The 16,515-nt window shown below is 37.0% G+C and overlaps 1 protein-coding gene across 1 annotated transcript; it reads left to right on the forward strand.

Annotated features, from left to right (window-relative positions):
* Positions 1–12,782: 12,782 nt before the first annotated feature.
* Positions 12,783–14,302, forward strand: LOC117631710. The gene is made up of 2 exons (XM_034364992.1): positions 12,783–13,269; positions 13,865–14,302. Exons 1-2 carry the CDS (start codon positions 12,904–12,906, stop codon positions 14,129–14,131), a joined length of 633 nt encoding a protein of 210 aa, XP_034220883.1. The 5' UTR covers positions 12,783–12,903; the 3' UTR covers positions 14,132–14,302.
* Positions 14,303–16,515: the final 2,213 nt, after the last annotated feature.

Consider the following 16,515-nt stretch of genomic DNA (forward strand, 5'->3'; position numbering starts at 1 on the left):
TTCCTTTACATAAAATTGCATGAGCAAGTCTCTCACATCATCCACAACGTGTTGCCGACAGTAGCCCAAATATTCTGCCTTGAATTATCATCCACAATGTATGTATACATTTATCTATCTATGTACTCCAAGTCTTAATTATAAACTCTTATTTTTTTCGTTGATTGAAATATGCATTCACAGCTAATTGTGAGATGTATGAAATATGATGGTGCTGGTGGTCGCGACGCAACGATACATACAACGACAACAATATCGATAATAACGACAACGAGGATAAAGAGGTGGCCGCAGTGATAAACATCTTCGTCTAATTCTACCTCATAGCATTGATTAATGAGTTCTTAAGAGGAAGGCCCATAGAACTAATATATTCTTGATAGAAATTCAACCATTTTTTTCCTTCCAACGAAAACTCAAATTTAAAATAAGTTGTCATGTAAGATATTATTTGTCTTCATATTACACACTAAATTACAATCTATGCCACATGCACTGTGCACATTCAAGTTTTGTAAACGAATGTTACTTGTTTTTCATAATAACAGTTCTAATTTCCAGCATTTTCCTATCCGATAATGCTATTTTTTGACTTTAACATTTAATAATTATATCCTCAATTTTAATGATTGTTTCTAATAAATAAAATCCTAATTAATTTCAGTTCTCGCCCACCCATGCATGCCCATTTTACGTTTAACCTATTCACTATTTCTCAAAAAACAAGAAGAAAACATATTCAATTTAAATATACGATGTGGGTGGTATTTTGTATCAATTTGGCATGTACAAACGTGCCTACATTTTCAGTAAACTATAATTTACCAATCTTTTTAAGTAAACTATTTTCAGGTACCTATATTTTCCAGGTTATTTATTTTTAGGTAAATTAATTTTCAGGTTATTTATTTTTTGATGAATTATTTTTCCATGCATGTACAATACCTTACCTATCTTTGTAGGTAAGCTATTTTTTAGGTACCTATATTTTCCAGGTAATTTTTTTTTTCAGGTAAATTATTTTTTAGGTACTTATATTTTTTGTCAATATAAATATATGGGATAGGTAAAACATCTTTTAGGTACCTATATTTTTCAGGTCCCTAATTTACCTATATTATACAAGTAAACTATTTATCTATCGTTTTTTCTTTTTTGGTTAAGGACTATATGAATATGAAGTTACCTATATCTGACAAAATTTGCAACTCAACGTGTCTTTTTCGGCTAAGGACTTACCTATAATTCGTTATTTTTTTTACCAAGATAACGTACCTACAAAATTTGCAGCTTCAATTTAATGCTTCCAAAAAATAGGAAAAAAAAAAAAAAGGAGACTTATTTTAAGTTGAATAATTATTTCCTCACTTTTAGGGATTATGTTCCCAATGGATTATATATGTATTAAATAATTTGAAATTTAAAACAATCAGGAGAATTAAAATGTCAATAGACAAATTTGTAATAATTTGAGGAAAACAACACTTAATACGAGGGCTGGACATTCAAACCGGTAATCCAGTCAAACCGTTCAAATTAAACCGATAGTTTGAGTTAGTTTGGTTTTTTTTTTTTTCACTCTTTTTTTGGTCATCGGTTTGAATTCAAATCAAATCGAAATATATGGTTCGTTGTACGGTTTGTAATATTCAAAATTACGGTTTAACCAAACCAAACCAAACCGATGATATTAAAAAAATATTATATATATATATAAAATACATAGTTTCAATCTTTTCTTTTTCTTCTCTCTCCATCAGTCCCTTTTTTTTTTCTCTCATTCTTCTTACGTTTGTCTTCAGTCCTTCTTTTTTTCCTTCTTCTTCTCCATCTCTCCCTCTCTCCATCGCTTTATTTCTTCTTCTTCTCCTCTCTCTCTCTCTCTCTCTCTCTCTCTCTCTCTCTCTGAGAAAGCCAAAAAAACCAAACTGAACCAAACCAACCCACCAAGTCCGGTTAATTGAAGTGGTCGGTTTTCATCAATTATGGTTTGGTTTCGGTTTTGGTTTCCAAAATAGCCAAATTGAGGCCTACAGTTCAGTGTTCGGGTTGAGCCTAAAACCGAACCAACCCAGGCCAAGCCCACCCCCACTTAAAACCCCCCCCCCCCAACATAATACCGAAATTGTAATTAAGGGTACTTTTGGAATGCGAAAAGTAAAATAAATCAGGTTTTAAACTTAATTCGGTAACTTGTTTAATTGGATCCTAGTCATTGGGTTTTACTTAGACAAATAGGATTTTAGTTGTAGAAAAATAAAGGGATGAGTTGCAAATAAGGAAATATGAGTTTGAAGGGGGATAGCAAAATTTACTATATATTGATTAATTAATTGCTATAATTATCATTACCATAATTGTTTTTCATTTTTCCAGAGACATGTTTTAACCAAAACTTATTTTTGTTGGTTGTGGAAAATGATATGTTTCAAAAATGCACTTTTCCTTGCAATGTTTTGCTTCAAATTAAACAAGAGAAGCCTTGGTTAGAAGAAGGGCTTCGACCAGGAAGAATCCAACACATTTTTGCAACAAACAGATTATTCTGATTGATCAAGACAAATCATCAAAATTATTTAAATAAATATATATAATTCCCTTGTGTTTGCTTAGTCAAATCTCAGTTCAAACCTTCTATCCAATTTATCCTCACTTAAAATCAATATACGTATCATCTGTAGGGTAAAAAAGTCCTTGTAAGGATCAAACATGCTTCTATGATTTAAAAAGGACATTTTTACCCTTATATGAGACGCGTGCATAAACATCACATAGAATTTAGATTTAAAAAAATCAATTTGATTTAAACTGAAATCAGATATTATTAAAAAAAATTTCACCACATCACCTCACATTGACATATAGCACACTCCAAATGCATGATTCTTGCAATTAGGCCAAAAATGATAGTATATATAGTTGGAGCTAGCTGCCTAATGGGAACTATACAAATTACAAGAAAATCAATTTTATAAATCTTTGTTTGTATATTAAACATTAAGAACATCAATTTAACTCACACATAGTCGTTTTGCAAAACACCACACTCCCCTTGTCGCTTTGATATGCTTCATTCGGCCACTCGATACTCCATTCTATTGGTTCTCACGTTGTTATCATAGAAATGCATCAAGTGCAACGCCATTTTAATTTTTTTTTTCGTTTTCAACTCTACCGTTACAACAATTCCCCTAATTATATTTTTATATCACGCCTTTTGGAATTTGTATATGTTCTGTTTCGCCAAGGGTTTAGACTTTTGAAGAAAATAAAATAAAAGTCAAATTAGTATATTCTATAATGATGATCTAGGTTGAAACATGATTCCTCCTTAGTAGCAGTCCTAATTCACAATATGACAGTATATGATGGCAACTTCTAACACTAACTAAAGATTATATATCTAGGAAGCTTCAGAGGGTGATTTACATTGTTTGCAAGAAATAAGAATCGCAGCCCGACTTTGTATTTCTAATTCAGGGATCGACACCGTCTATTTTTAACTCAGCGAACTGCAGTCTAAAGGTTTTGCAAAAAAATTTAGCTAAATTAGAAACTATTAAAACATCTAATTGTGAACAAAGATAATTCTTCTATTAAACATAGAGATTTCATTATGGTAATCAAATGGTAAAATTCTATTATAAAATTATATTGGGTCCAATTTCAACACCAGAAAACCACCCATATATTTTCATGGCGGTTGACACTTCTCGAAGCCAATTTCTTTTCTTCGATTACTGTGGTTGACACCAGAAAACCACTAAAAATGACTAACTAAAGATTAATTTATATAGTAAACCGTAAGTGTGGTGGTTGGATTAGTTAAAGTAACACACTGTATCATAACCCACGTTATAACTTTATACAGATAATTCATTAACAAATTATCTAACCAATGGCCGAGAATGTGAATAAAAAAATAATAATCCCACGTTCAAGAACGACAATCTAACAACATATATAACATATTAAAATATTTATCAAGAAAATATTTTCCTCATATATGCACACACACACTCACATGTATATATTAGACTAATTAGAATTATGTATTCATTAACTATAAAATGCATGAGTGAACTATAAGAAAGCACGCATAATAAATGTGTCGTTAATAATAAACGGCACATTTATTATATAATTACAATATATTAAGTCATTAATCATTATTCGCAGTATAACACGATATGTTAAAATTGACTAAAAACTCAACATGCAAAATCTTTCGACAAAAAGAACATTACATTTACTAGTATAGTTTGTTTTGTCTAATAAGGCTCATAATGTTTATAATATTTAGTTTACAAGTATTTAAATTTTTCACCAAAAAAAATTTATAATGCTTAAAACTTGAAACCATGGTTCACATGTCACATAGTTGAAGGTGTGCCAAATTTTTATCTTGGTTGAGGAGGTGGCAAGCTCCCTCCACTAGTGACACCATGGTCACACCAAAAAATTCAAATATTAAATTTGTTTTGTGATTTTACCTAATTTAGCAATAATAGAAGATAATGAAATTTAATTGAGAATGGGATTTGTCATTTGTCTGCAGTATCATCACCATATCAGCACAAAGACAAATTGGGAAAAAGAAAAGAAACATCCAGCGAGAGGGAGGAAGGTGAGTCATGAATGAGGTCCTAAACTCTGACTCAGCCATGACTACGACTCAAAACTATAGCTGGCCTGGCCATTTCTAGATGCCAACGTTGCATGGCATGACATGGATGCATGTATGCATGGTGGGTATGGCCATAGCATCCATCCATAACATGGCATGCATGAAATAAGACCTGTGGGGGTCATGAAGGGTTTGAAAAGGGTTTTGGGTTTTAGGAAGTGGTGGGCTTGGTTTTGACTCATCATCCGAAATGCTGTTAGCCCCCGGACAAGAAGGGACCCTGGGTCCCACTCCACGTCAGATGCCCCATGGCGCCGTGTTGGAGTTTGAATTTGCACGCCAAGAGGCAAACAAAGGGGTTCGCTTTGCCCCATTCAAATACGTCTCTTCCATGTTCTCAAAAAACCTTAGTCTTTGTTCTTAGCATGAGAAGATTTTGTTGACCATCTTCAGATTCCCAATTCCTCCATTAAGTTCTGAGTTTAGGACTTTTTAAAAATTGATAATATAATTAAAACAAATTTAAAACCACATCAGTTTTAATGTAAGTATAATATTACCATACGAAATATGAGTAGTCTGTCTGAACAGTAATATTATAAAATCAAAATTGATAATATAATTAAAACAAATTTAAAATCACATCAGTTTTGATATAAGTATAATATTATCATACGAAATACGAGTAGTCCGTCCGAACTGTAATCTTATAAAATCAAAATGTATGACTTTTCTTGTTTGTTTAACCTACAAACTATATTTTCTATTAGCAGTCATCGAAAGTTTCAACTTTCAACCAAGTAGACAACCTCTAGTCCAGACATTAATTTTTTCGTATGACTTTGTTGGCCTCATTAGACTTCCCTTATCATGCTTTAATGAAAGAGTGAGAAAAACATTGTTTTGTTTTGTTTTGTTTGTCTCAGCAGCCTTAGTCTCGCCAGATAAATTGTTTCAGTCATGTGTTTGAAGCTAAGAATTCTTCCCTGCTTGTAAATATAAATGTTTGAAATTGAAAGCGACAATTGACCTAGCTGCACCAGCCGGCATGACTTGTCTTATTCTACACGTGAGGTATGTTTGAGAAAAAGAAAAATAAGTTACACACACACACAAACAAACGAGAAAGTTAGTTTGATTTTTGAGTACATATGACTGTAGAACCCTAACATGGGGAGACACCGACGTGCGTATACTTCAGCTGTTTTTGACATTTGAATCGTGGATAATATTTTTTACTTATTTTATAGAGGAAAACAATAGTAAAGAGATAAGGGTTGAGGCTTTTGTTCATGAATGTCATGATTATGGTTTGTATTGTTTGCGAATAATACGTCTTTTTTACTTTTTTAAGTGTAAAGTAAGTTTTCATCTCCATCATGAAAAGATTGCGACACTGTTTTTGCTTTTCCCTTTTCTTTTTTGCCAAGCATGAAAGACGTTTACCAACCATTTCTCTAGAGGGGAAAAAAAAAACAAAAGAGAAAGAAAAAAAGACTTTTACCAACCTGGTATATACGCACGTTTGCATGTATAATTAGAGAGAGCTTGTAGCATGTTTAATGCTTTCTGCCGTTAAAGTCAAATGTAAGTGTGCTTAATGCATGTAGTCATGTAAGTGTGCTTAACATTCGTCCATAATCATCCTCAAAACAAAGACGGGTATGAAAGATTTGCTAAATGCAATAAGACTTAAAGCTGTGCTATGTGCGCGGCTGACCTTAGCAAAATCTTAAAACGTACGAGCAAACTATGGTTTTGTAATTGTTTGTTTAGCAACTATAACAAAATTTAGCAACTATAACAAAAGAATGCCAATTCACTCTCTCTTTTGGGTAGCCACATTTTCTTTGTGGAGATAGCTGAGAAATTGGGCCGGAAGTTGGCATAAATTCTGTATGGAAGTCAAAATCAAAGCCTAGTATGGGAACTTGTTGGGTTTAAAGCTTCAAAATATTAAACTATATGGGCCTGATAGATAAAATCTGCTGCAATAGAAACCAAGCACCTGATTCTAGAAAGTAAGGCGAAGGAAGGAAGGACGGCTAGGATTGATCAGAAACCTCCTGAAGAAACCACTGATAAGAGTCTCCACCTCTCCTCTTGCATTTTATGATTTCATTCTCTGTGATGGAAGGTTGCAGCTTCCAACTTACAAACGTCCATATAATTAGCACACTTTGAGAGCAAAACTTCAATATGCAATCAACCCATATAAGCAAAGATGAATTGAAATCTCTACATTTTAGTATTACATATCAATTCCAACAAACAAGCATTAAAATTTGTAGTTTATTTTTGTAATATATATGGAGATCATGCAAATGGTTGGTTAATAGGTAAAACATGTCGGATTTTATGCAAGATTAGAGAAGAGAATGATAGAGACAAGATGAACTCATCAGAGGTCTAAAACTCAGACTTGATTCAATAACTTGAGGTTTGTCATTGTGCATGCATGATGCATGAGATGAGGTATTAACTTTGGACCAGTTTCCACAGAGGAGCATCAACTGATGATTCATACAGTACAGATGGATAGAAAATTACCCCAAATTCTTAACTTATTTTTGGGAATGATATGAACCAAAAGTTTATTCCAAAGAAAGATACTGAATCCCCTTGCACGCGGTTGATTGATTGGCCGTCAAAGTCCTATTGTTATTATTATCATCATCCGAGAATGCTCCAACTTGGACTGGGAACGTTGCAGTAGTAGCTCTGGACATTGGGTTCCGGAATTTTCACGTCTTTGGACAGTTCGACTGAAGCTTATACCTGTAGCAAACCGAAATCTCGAGCACAAACAGATCTGTGGTGTTACCATCCGAGATTTTGTTGGCCCCATCTTCAGCCACGTAAGCGTCGAGCGTGGAGAGTTTGAAACTAACTAGTGTTTGGTTGGTGGTGGTTAGAAGCAAGGGACGCAACGACGTTGCGGCGAGCAGCACACGTTGGTACGTTTGATCTAGCTCCGTAATATGTTGGTAGACGGGACTGTAGTAGAAGAGCGAGGCCGGGAGGCTGTCACAGTAGATGTCCCACTTCTTGTTGGGGTTCATGGCTAGGAGCGTCAGGTTCCACATTAGGGTAAACTCGGAGGGGGTATTGTTGCGTGGGTATTGCAGGGCCGCTGAGTGGACTAGGAACTCAGGGTCATACCCTCTTGGAAGCGTCAAGAACAAGGTGAGGACCGATGGGGCTAGAATGAAATAGGGGACCACGATGTTGAAATATAATTCTCCTGCAGATTTCTTAGAGCTGAAGTCATCTTCTATTTGTTATGTTTTCTGCTAAGTCTATTTAAATGATGTAATGAGAACCATTAGATCATAGTCTAGGTGGATTCTCTAGCTTAGATTTGGTATGACATGTGTAATCACCTAAAAGGGTGACAGCTGTAATTCTGTTAAAAGAGAGAATCACATTTCTCTCTCTGTCAGTCACACTATGTAAGCTGCAGATTTGACAGAAATCAATAGAACAGTGCATTCCTATTTTCTCTTCATTCTCTCTAGCCAAAATGCTCTAGAATGTGCACCTCTTCCTAATCTGAAAATACAGATATAAACTAAGAATTCTAACCTGGCATCACAATACTGTACACATGATGCAAAAGAACGTTCCCTCACAGTCGAAGAAGGTTTGCCGTATGGGCTGATCATTAGAAGCGGAAGCCGGGATTAAGATGTTGGTGGAAAACTTTGAAGAAGAAAAATCAGAATCTGTTAAAGGAGAAACTGTAGAAAATGAACAGATTAATGCGATGAAATTTATCAATAGTATAGATAGGGTGATTGCACAAAAATGGTTTGCAATGATAACTGTTGTGTCATCAACTGTGAGCCGAGCCCCTAAGAAGAAACCATACGACGCGAGATGTTGACACCTTCATACGAATACCGAGCCGAGCATGTACAGAATACCCTCTGTCTCAAAAAGTAAAGCTTCATGGGAGAGGCATGGCTATTCAAGGGTTAGACCTATGGTCGGGTAAACGGACCCACCTGACCACGATGGCACCATGGCCAACTAAAAGGTGCATTTAATGAAGCTTGAAAGGTCGGTTCTGACAAACATCCTATCCTTAAAACAGGTGTCGCCTATGCTTTGGTCTTCAAATAAACAGGCTCGCGATGGAAAGGGATCATTTAATCCACCTCCCATTCAGGTCCACCTGTCACTTCGCCACCTAGTTCCTGTCAGAAAATAGGATGATCAGAAATAGAGCAATAAATGTAAAACTCAACTCAGGGGGATAGGAAGAAAGATCTCTTCCATAAAATATCTTAGGTCCTCCTTCCTCCCTTATAAATACTCCCTACCTATCTCTGGACAAAGGTAATAACTCCTCTCATTGTAAAAACCCTACATCCATTCTCTCTCCAACTCAAGTTAGTTTCTGACTTAACCGTCGAAGAGGGTTAGGCTGGGATCAGCCCTAGTCCGCCCTAATTCTGATATCATTCGAAGTGTGTAGATCTTCTTTTGGAGATTATTTATACTCAAATGTCAAGTACAGGCCTAGACCATCTATACGAGAAGGATGTGTGGTTAACATTTGGCGCCGTTTGTGAGAATTCCTTTTATCACAAATAGAAGCTGCATCCCCTCATCCATCTGAGCACTGATACAAGCTGAACCAAGCCATGCTGAGAAATCAGCACCTTAGGAAAAGAGCTTCTTCGGGTACAGCAGGGAGAAACGTCCAAAGAAAAGAAAGGCTGAGGTTGGATCGTTTGAAAGGTTTGGAGGAGAAGATGAGCCGAATTTTAAAGGGCGTAAAGGACGTATAGAATCTCAACAATAGCCTTTGTGCGCAAAATGAGATACTACAGGAGAACCAAGCTGAACTGGTAGGCCACGTGCATGCACAACGAGAGCCCGAGCTGACCAGCACCAAAAGTACCGGTGGAGCCTCGTCCTCGTCAACAACAGCTGAAACACCGAGATGGAACTTGGCTGACGCCAGAAACATCCTGAAGGAGAAGAAAGCCTGGCAGGAGCGCAACAAACGCCTAGTAAGGAACCTTTGCAAAGGGAAAAATTGGGTCGGCTTGGAGGAGACCGAAGAAGAAGTCGACGACATCACCTCTAAACTCAAAGACTTGGTATTAGGAACACCCTTCATTAATATGCTTTATCCATTTTCTGTTTCTAAACAAGGCATAGCAACAAAGGTAGAAGGTCAGCCTATTATCTTTAGGTTCTCCCAACCTCCAAAGCATAAGTATATTAATGATATACAAGAAAAAAATTAAGAGAAAAGAAGGTTGTCTTTGTCACCTGAAAGAAGAATTGCAATTTAAAAGAATAGGTGAACAACTGCAATCTAAGATGACAAAAGAAAAGATTGAGTCAATCCAAAAGGAGTATGAGCAACAAGTATGTGCTGAAATCCCAAACGCCTTTTGGAATAGAAAGAAACACATTGTTGAATTGCCTTATGAGCCAGATTTTGAAGAAAAGAAAATTCCAACTAAAGCTAGGCCAATTAAGATGAATGCAAGACTTATGGAAATATGTAAAGCTAAAATACAAGAATTATTAACTAAAGGTTTAATCAGAAAGAGTTCATCGCCTTGGAGTTGTGCTGCTTTCTATGTAGAAATGGCAGCTGAGTTAGAAAGAGGAGTACCAAGATTGATGATAAATTATAAACCTCTTAACAAATTTTTGAGATGGATTCGATATTCGATCCCCAACAAGAAAGATCTACTTGATAGATTAAATAAAGCGGTTATCTTCTCAAAGTTTGATATGAAATCAGGATACTGGCTAGGGATGACAGAAATCCCCACAAGGGCCGGTCCCCGACCCTAATGGGGAGAGATTTCGAGGCAAAACGGGTATCGGGTATGGGGATCCCCGAACTTGAAAAATCCCTGACCGGTATGGGGCGGGGATGTTATTGGCGTCCTCGTCCTGGAACCTAACCCGAAAATATATAATTATAATATTTATGTTTAACTCTAAGTTAACCTCCATCTCCTAATTCTTCCTAATCTTCTATGAGATTTCATATTGATGTGATTTTGAATAGTTAAATTGAACTTTATAGTTAATTTGGATGTGTTGAATGATAATTTAATATGAAACTTAATGTTAAAATGTATGATAAATTTTTTTTTATGTATAACTAATTTTTCCTATTTTCACCATCTCTCTCCCAATAAGAATCCCCTAACCCTGCCCCTAAACTTGTCCATAACTCTCTACTTGATGGAATATACATGGCCGTTGTTACACTTACAACCGTGGGATATGGGGACTTCATGGCCCATACCATTGGGGGGAGAAGTGGTTTGCTATAATTGTAATTGGGTTTGGTTGCATGTATGTGGACCCTTATGTCAATTTCCTTATGATTCGATTAAATGATAGGCTTATCACTCATTTGAATCATAGGATTTTTGCTAATGTCAAAAAAATTGAACGTACATCATCAATATTGTCCTTTGTTCTTGCTATGATTGTGGGAGTGATGGGTAATTGCCTTATCGAAGGCTACTCTTTTACCGATGGCCTTTACCTCTGATTTGGCTCTCACATTGGTGGGTTATGGCGATTTACACTTTAAAACAACCGGTGGCAAATATTTTGCCATCTTTTGGTTGGCTTGGAGTACCCCTATTGTGAAGAGGGCGATCGACATTATGCATCGCAACTCTGACTCATGAAGGTATGGGTTTCAGCCTTTTGTTGTTGTTGTTAAGCTTCTGTTTAATTTCACCAATTTAAACAACAATAACGCTATGGGTACCAACTTGTTTACCAACTTTTGGATACCAACACATGCGGCACATGACATGGCAACCTATGTCATCTATTTTAATTACATAATTTGTTATATAAATAAAAGAATTTCTCACTGAAAAAAGATATAATTTAAATAAAAAAACCCATTTAATATTTAGGTCCCTTCCGTCTTCCTCCTTGCCCCTCCCCCCCTTCTTGAAAAACCCTAGAAATTCAACAGTCCTCCATGTAAAAAAAACCCATTTGTTACTGCTGGAACAGATTGGTTTTCCAGTACCCAGGCTTCAAATTGACTGTCCAAACTGACATTAGCAATTTCTTTAGACTGCTCATTAATGAGAGATGGCCCATATATAGGCTTGGTGCTTTGAATTTGAGAGTTTCAACTAGTGGCGGTTGAAAGGAAGGAGCTGAATGCTTTGATTGGAATTGTTCACCCAACTATAGTTACAATATGAAAAACCCACATCCACGACACTTGCATCTAGATTATCCTGCAAACATATATTTTGACTTGAATTCTGACTTTGATTCCCTTACTGATACCCACCTTAGAAATATTGCTATCATGAAGGACTGTTGAATTTCTAGGGTTTTTCAAGAAGGGGGGGAGGGGCAAGGACGAAGACGGAAGGGACCTAAATATTAAATGGGGGTTATTTATTTATTTATTTAAAATTATATCTTTTTTCGATGAGAAATTCTTTTATTTATATAACAAATTATGTAATTAAAATAGATGAGATGACAGATGACATGGGTTGCCATGTCATGTGCCACATCTGTTGGTATCCAAAAGTTGATAAACAAGTTGGTGCCCGTAGCGTTATTGTTTAAACAAACTAAAATAAATAGACACACAAACACATATATATTAAAACTAAAATTATTACAGTTGTGGTTCATTAGGCACAAATAACTTGAGTTTAATTAATTAGCACCACAATAAATAAGTCGATAATCTGAAGCCACCATAATACCAGGTTCACATAATGCCTTAAATCTTAAACCTAAAAATTGGTTAGAATATTACCCAGGAGAAGTTTTATGTGCGACAGATAGTTCAACAATACTGGTTCCACCTTCAGTTTTTGAAGCTGACCAGTAAAGAAAATACATCAACATGTTTTGCACGTTGTCTAATAAGTTTCATATTGTTAATTCTCTCTCGTTTGTTTAGCATAGCAACTATGACAATAGAATGCCAATTCTCTCTCTTTTGGTTAGCCACATTTATTTTCTTTGTACAGATAGTTGAGAAATCGGGCCGGAAGTTGGCATAAATTCTGCACGGAAGACAACATCAAAGCCTAGTATGGGAAACTTCTTGGGCTTGAAAGCTTCAAAAGATTAAACTATACGGGCCTCATAGATAAAATCTGCTGCAATAGAACCCAAGCACTTGATTGTAGAAAGTATGGTGAAGGAAGAAGGGACGGCTACGAATTATTCAGAAACCTCCTGGAGAAACCCACTGTATAAAGACAAACCAAAATCAAAAGTCAAAAGGGAATTGAATGGCATCAGCAGCAATCTCAGTGAGGCCACTGATATCAGCTCAACACAAAGCAAACGCAGCAACCAGATTCCTCACATCTCGGAGCAATACCCATCCACCATCATCACTAGATAAATGGACGCTAAACGACACCGCAAGCAATGCTGCTAGTTCTGCTCTTAGACTCGTCCCCCATCTCCATAATCCTCGCCATCATCTTCTTTATCCTCCTCTTTCGATTTGCCGTCTTCTTCTTCTTCCTCGCCCTCCTCTTTCTCCTCTGCTCAGACCTCGTCCACCTCTTCTTCGACATTATCTGCCCCTGATGACCACTCCCCATGCGGCCTCTGATTCCGCCCATTCCTCTTCAGCCTCCTGCAAAACGGTGCGTACGTTTCCGTTCTCCACCTCTCCTCTTGCAATTTATGATCAGTTTAGAGTAATGGGTCTCTCTTAATTTATTCTTCTCAATCTAAAAATTTCGACCTTTAGCATTTTTGTTCAGTTTGCAGTGATGGGTCTCTCTTAATTTACTTTTATGAAGTGTATAAAAAATCGGTCGGAATTTTTTTTTCCTGACTTTAAAGAAAACCTAGGCACGCTGTCGCCTCCTTCTCTCTCTCTCTCACGAGTCGACCACCACCACCAGGCCGCGACGACCCCTTGCCCACCCGCGACCCCCTCGCAAACACCCGCGACCCTTTCTCTCTCCGTAATTATCTTTTGCTGCTGTACATGCTTTATTATTATTCCTTTATCAATGTAAAATTTTGATCTTTAGCATTTGTTGTTCAGTTTAAACCAATGGGTCTCTGTTAATTCCTTTATCAATGTAAAATTTTGATCTCTATCTTAGTTTTATTGTTCTCAATGTTAAATTCTGATCTTTTGCATATATATATTTTTTTATCGGTTTTAAAGTAATGGGTCTCTGTTAATTTCTTTTTCTCAATGTAATATTTTTGGTTTTGGGTGTTTAGGTGAGGCTTGTGGTAAAGGGGAGGGTGCAGGGTGTGTTTTACAGGAACTGGACAATTGAGAACGCAACCCAATTGGGCTTGAAAGGTTGGGTTCGGAACAGAAGAGATGGGTCTGTGGAGACTCTGCTTTCTGGGAACCCTGATGCGGTTCAAGAGATGGAGCAGAGGTGTCGACGAGGTCCTCCATCTGCTGTGGTCACTGGGCTCGAGGTCTTTCCCAGCACTGAGGACCCTGGGGATGGATTTGAGCGCAAACAAACGGTCTGATTCATTATCCATTTCCTGTGTTAGCTAGAATGTAATATGTATAGTCTTATTCAACTCTATACTATAGATTGTCGTTCCAAGTTCTGAATAAGAGGACACATGTGCAATGTGGTTCTTGTTTAAATAATATACCACCAAACGACTTCATGTCATACATTGGTTTCTACTTTCTGTTTTGTGTTGGTATTTGTTAAGTGGATGAGTATTTTGCTTTTGAAACTTTAAAAGAAGCTCGATGGATGCAGCGACAATCACTGCATTTTTAAGCTAAACCATTATAGACATTCATGTAAGGCTGACAGAGTACAGATCATGGCCACTTGAGAGTTGAGGCTTAAAATTGTTTGGTAAAGTAGAGAAAGTTGCTTGCTAAAGGCATATGATGAGTTACACCACTTTCATGCATCTTTGGGTTGTTTTGCACCCTTTTTAACGCTAGCAGAAAGTTGGTCTTCATTCTTGTTCTACATCTCTCTCTAAGGTCGAGTAGGCTGATCCTAGAAAATAAAATTTCTGAACTTATTAGATTAGAAAGTTTTATTAACTTATTGGCTGCCTTTAAAATTATATGGTTGGGCAGAAGAGTAAGATAGATATTCACTAAGGTTGAGTAGACTGATCCTCCCTTAAGCTTTGAACTGCACCCTGGTTTTCTTGGTTGACAATCCACTGGTTTATGTTCCTTGGTTTGGAGAAGTCTTCGGCGTTAAGGGGTCATTTAGCTGTCCTAAGTCTTTGGTCAAGGAAGGTACGGTTTTCACTGGTATATCCTTTGCAGAGCTCTTGGGCATGCAATACTCAATAATAAAATATGTAACATGATAGATTGTTAAGGATGCAGGTTAGGACTTCAAATCAGATTGGTAAATCACCATACATAATGTAAAAGAACACAAGTTGATGCATGAATGGATAAAATGTGGATGGACTCAACAATCTAATATAGGAATGAGATGTAGCTCTGTGAGCAGCTCATATTGTTTTTTTTAAGGATTCTCCTAAACCTGAGGGTGTTTATACATGTTCCGAACTCCTTTAGCGGAAAGCAATTGCTACTCACATGAATTAAGATTATCAGCGACCTCTGGAGAAGACTTTTGCTTCAATAAGGTAGAGCGTCCCGATGTCCTTTATAGCAATGTTCTGGACAAAATGTACCAGATCTTTCTTCAAATCAGTTGGTATATTAAGCTTGTTTGTTGTGGTTTCTTTAATGACAGTTGTAAGCATGCTCTGATAAGATGTATGTTATTATCTTAACCCCACCTGGTGCTCTTACTAGTTGATTATGGACTGTCACGAAAAGAGTTTTGTGGTATGCTGTGGTGATGAGCAAATTATGTTTTGAGTTCTAACCACCACCTACTGAGATAAAAACAGCAACGTTGATGCAAGGAGCTTAGCACTACACATGTGCATGTCTGAATTGCACTTTTTTGAAGTTTGTCGATTCATTTTCTTCTCCCAAGGTCTCCCTTCATTATTTAGAGTGGATATGCAGCCTGGAAGTTTTCTCTGTAAGCTAATGTCAGTTCTGCTCGAGTGGAGATGGCTAGAATGAGAGGCGGTCTTGTAATGCCGAGGCTTGTTAGGACTTGGGAGGATGTTTCCTCAGCTTACGAAGAAAATCAAGTTCGATTCTCGCAGGAATTGTTGCTGCTGGTGGTGATTTGGGTCCATCGTTTCGTTTATAATTTTTAGAGACAGACTTGAGTGATTAAGACTAGTTTATGGTATGACCTTGATGCTTTCAACATCGAACCCTTTTCTAGTTGTAATAATTCACGTGCCTCAGGATTGAATACCAACTTTACGGCATGACCTTTACGGAGTCAAGAATATGACCTACCAAACAGAATGAAAGCTCAATCTTAACCTCTCATTGAAGCCCATTTCAGTAAGTGATAGAATAAAGAGAGATAACAGCGTTAGCCGGTGGGGCACCCGGTTGGATCTCCTCCGTCTGGCGGCCGTTCACGGTTGAATTGAACCCATGCCATCCTTTTTGTCTTGGAAATATCCTTCATGTACTGGCTCTCATTACTCTCACTTCCCTTTCTTCTCGTCATATCAACGCAGTCACCAAACCCCTCACTCGGTTTGAGGAATACCTTACAGTTGTAGTTCGAGAAATACCTTACCGTGGAGATGTTGTCAATGTACCTCTTCCCTGTATTGGTGCATGTGACTAGTAATATTTTTGATAGAAACAAAAAACAAACCCCCCCAAAAAAAAAACCTCAGTGAATACAACTTGCACATGGCTGTGTTGCTTTAGTTCCAGTGGAATAATCGATCCTCGGTCAGATATGCAATGGCTGGATAAAGAACACTGGGCCTTCTTTCTGAGAGGTACTTTTTGTCCTATAACTTGGACCCCAATT

The sequence above is a fragment of the Prunus dulcis genome, chromosome 6 (assembly GCF_902201215.1).
Source record: "Prunus dulcis chromosome 6, ALMONDv2, whole genome shotgun sequence".
In the NCBI taxonomy this organism is placed as follows: Eukaryota; Viridiplantae; Streptophyta; class Magnoliopsida; order Rosales; family Rosaceae; genus Prunus; species Prunus dulcis.

Bases quoted from the DNA above. Each gene is read 5' to 3' on its own strand.
- LOC117631710 (XM_034364992.1), top strand. From the start codon at position 12,904: ATGGCATCAGCAGCAATCTCAGTGAGGCCACTGATATCAGCTCAACAC. The intron at 13,270-13,864 runs GTGCGTACGTTT...TTGGGTGTTTAG, and splicing joins CTTCAGCCTCCTGCAAAACG to GTGAGGCTTGTGGTAAAGGG.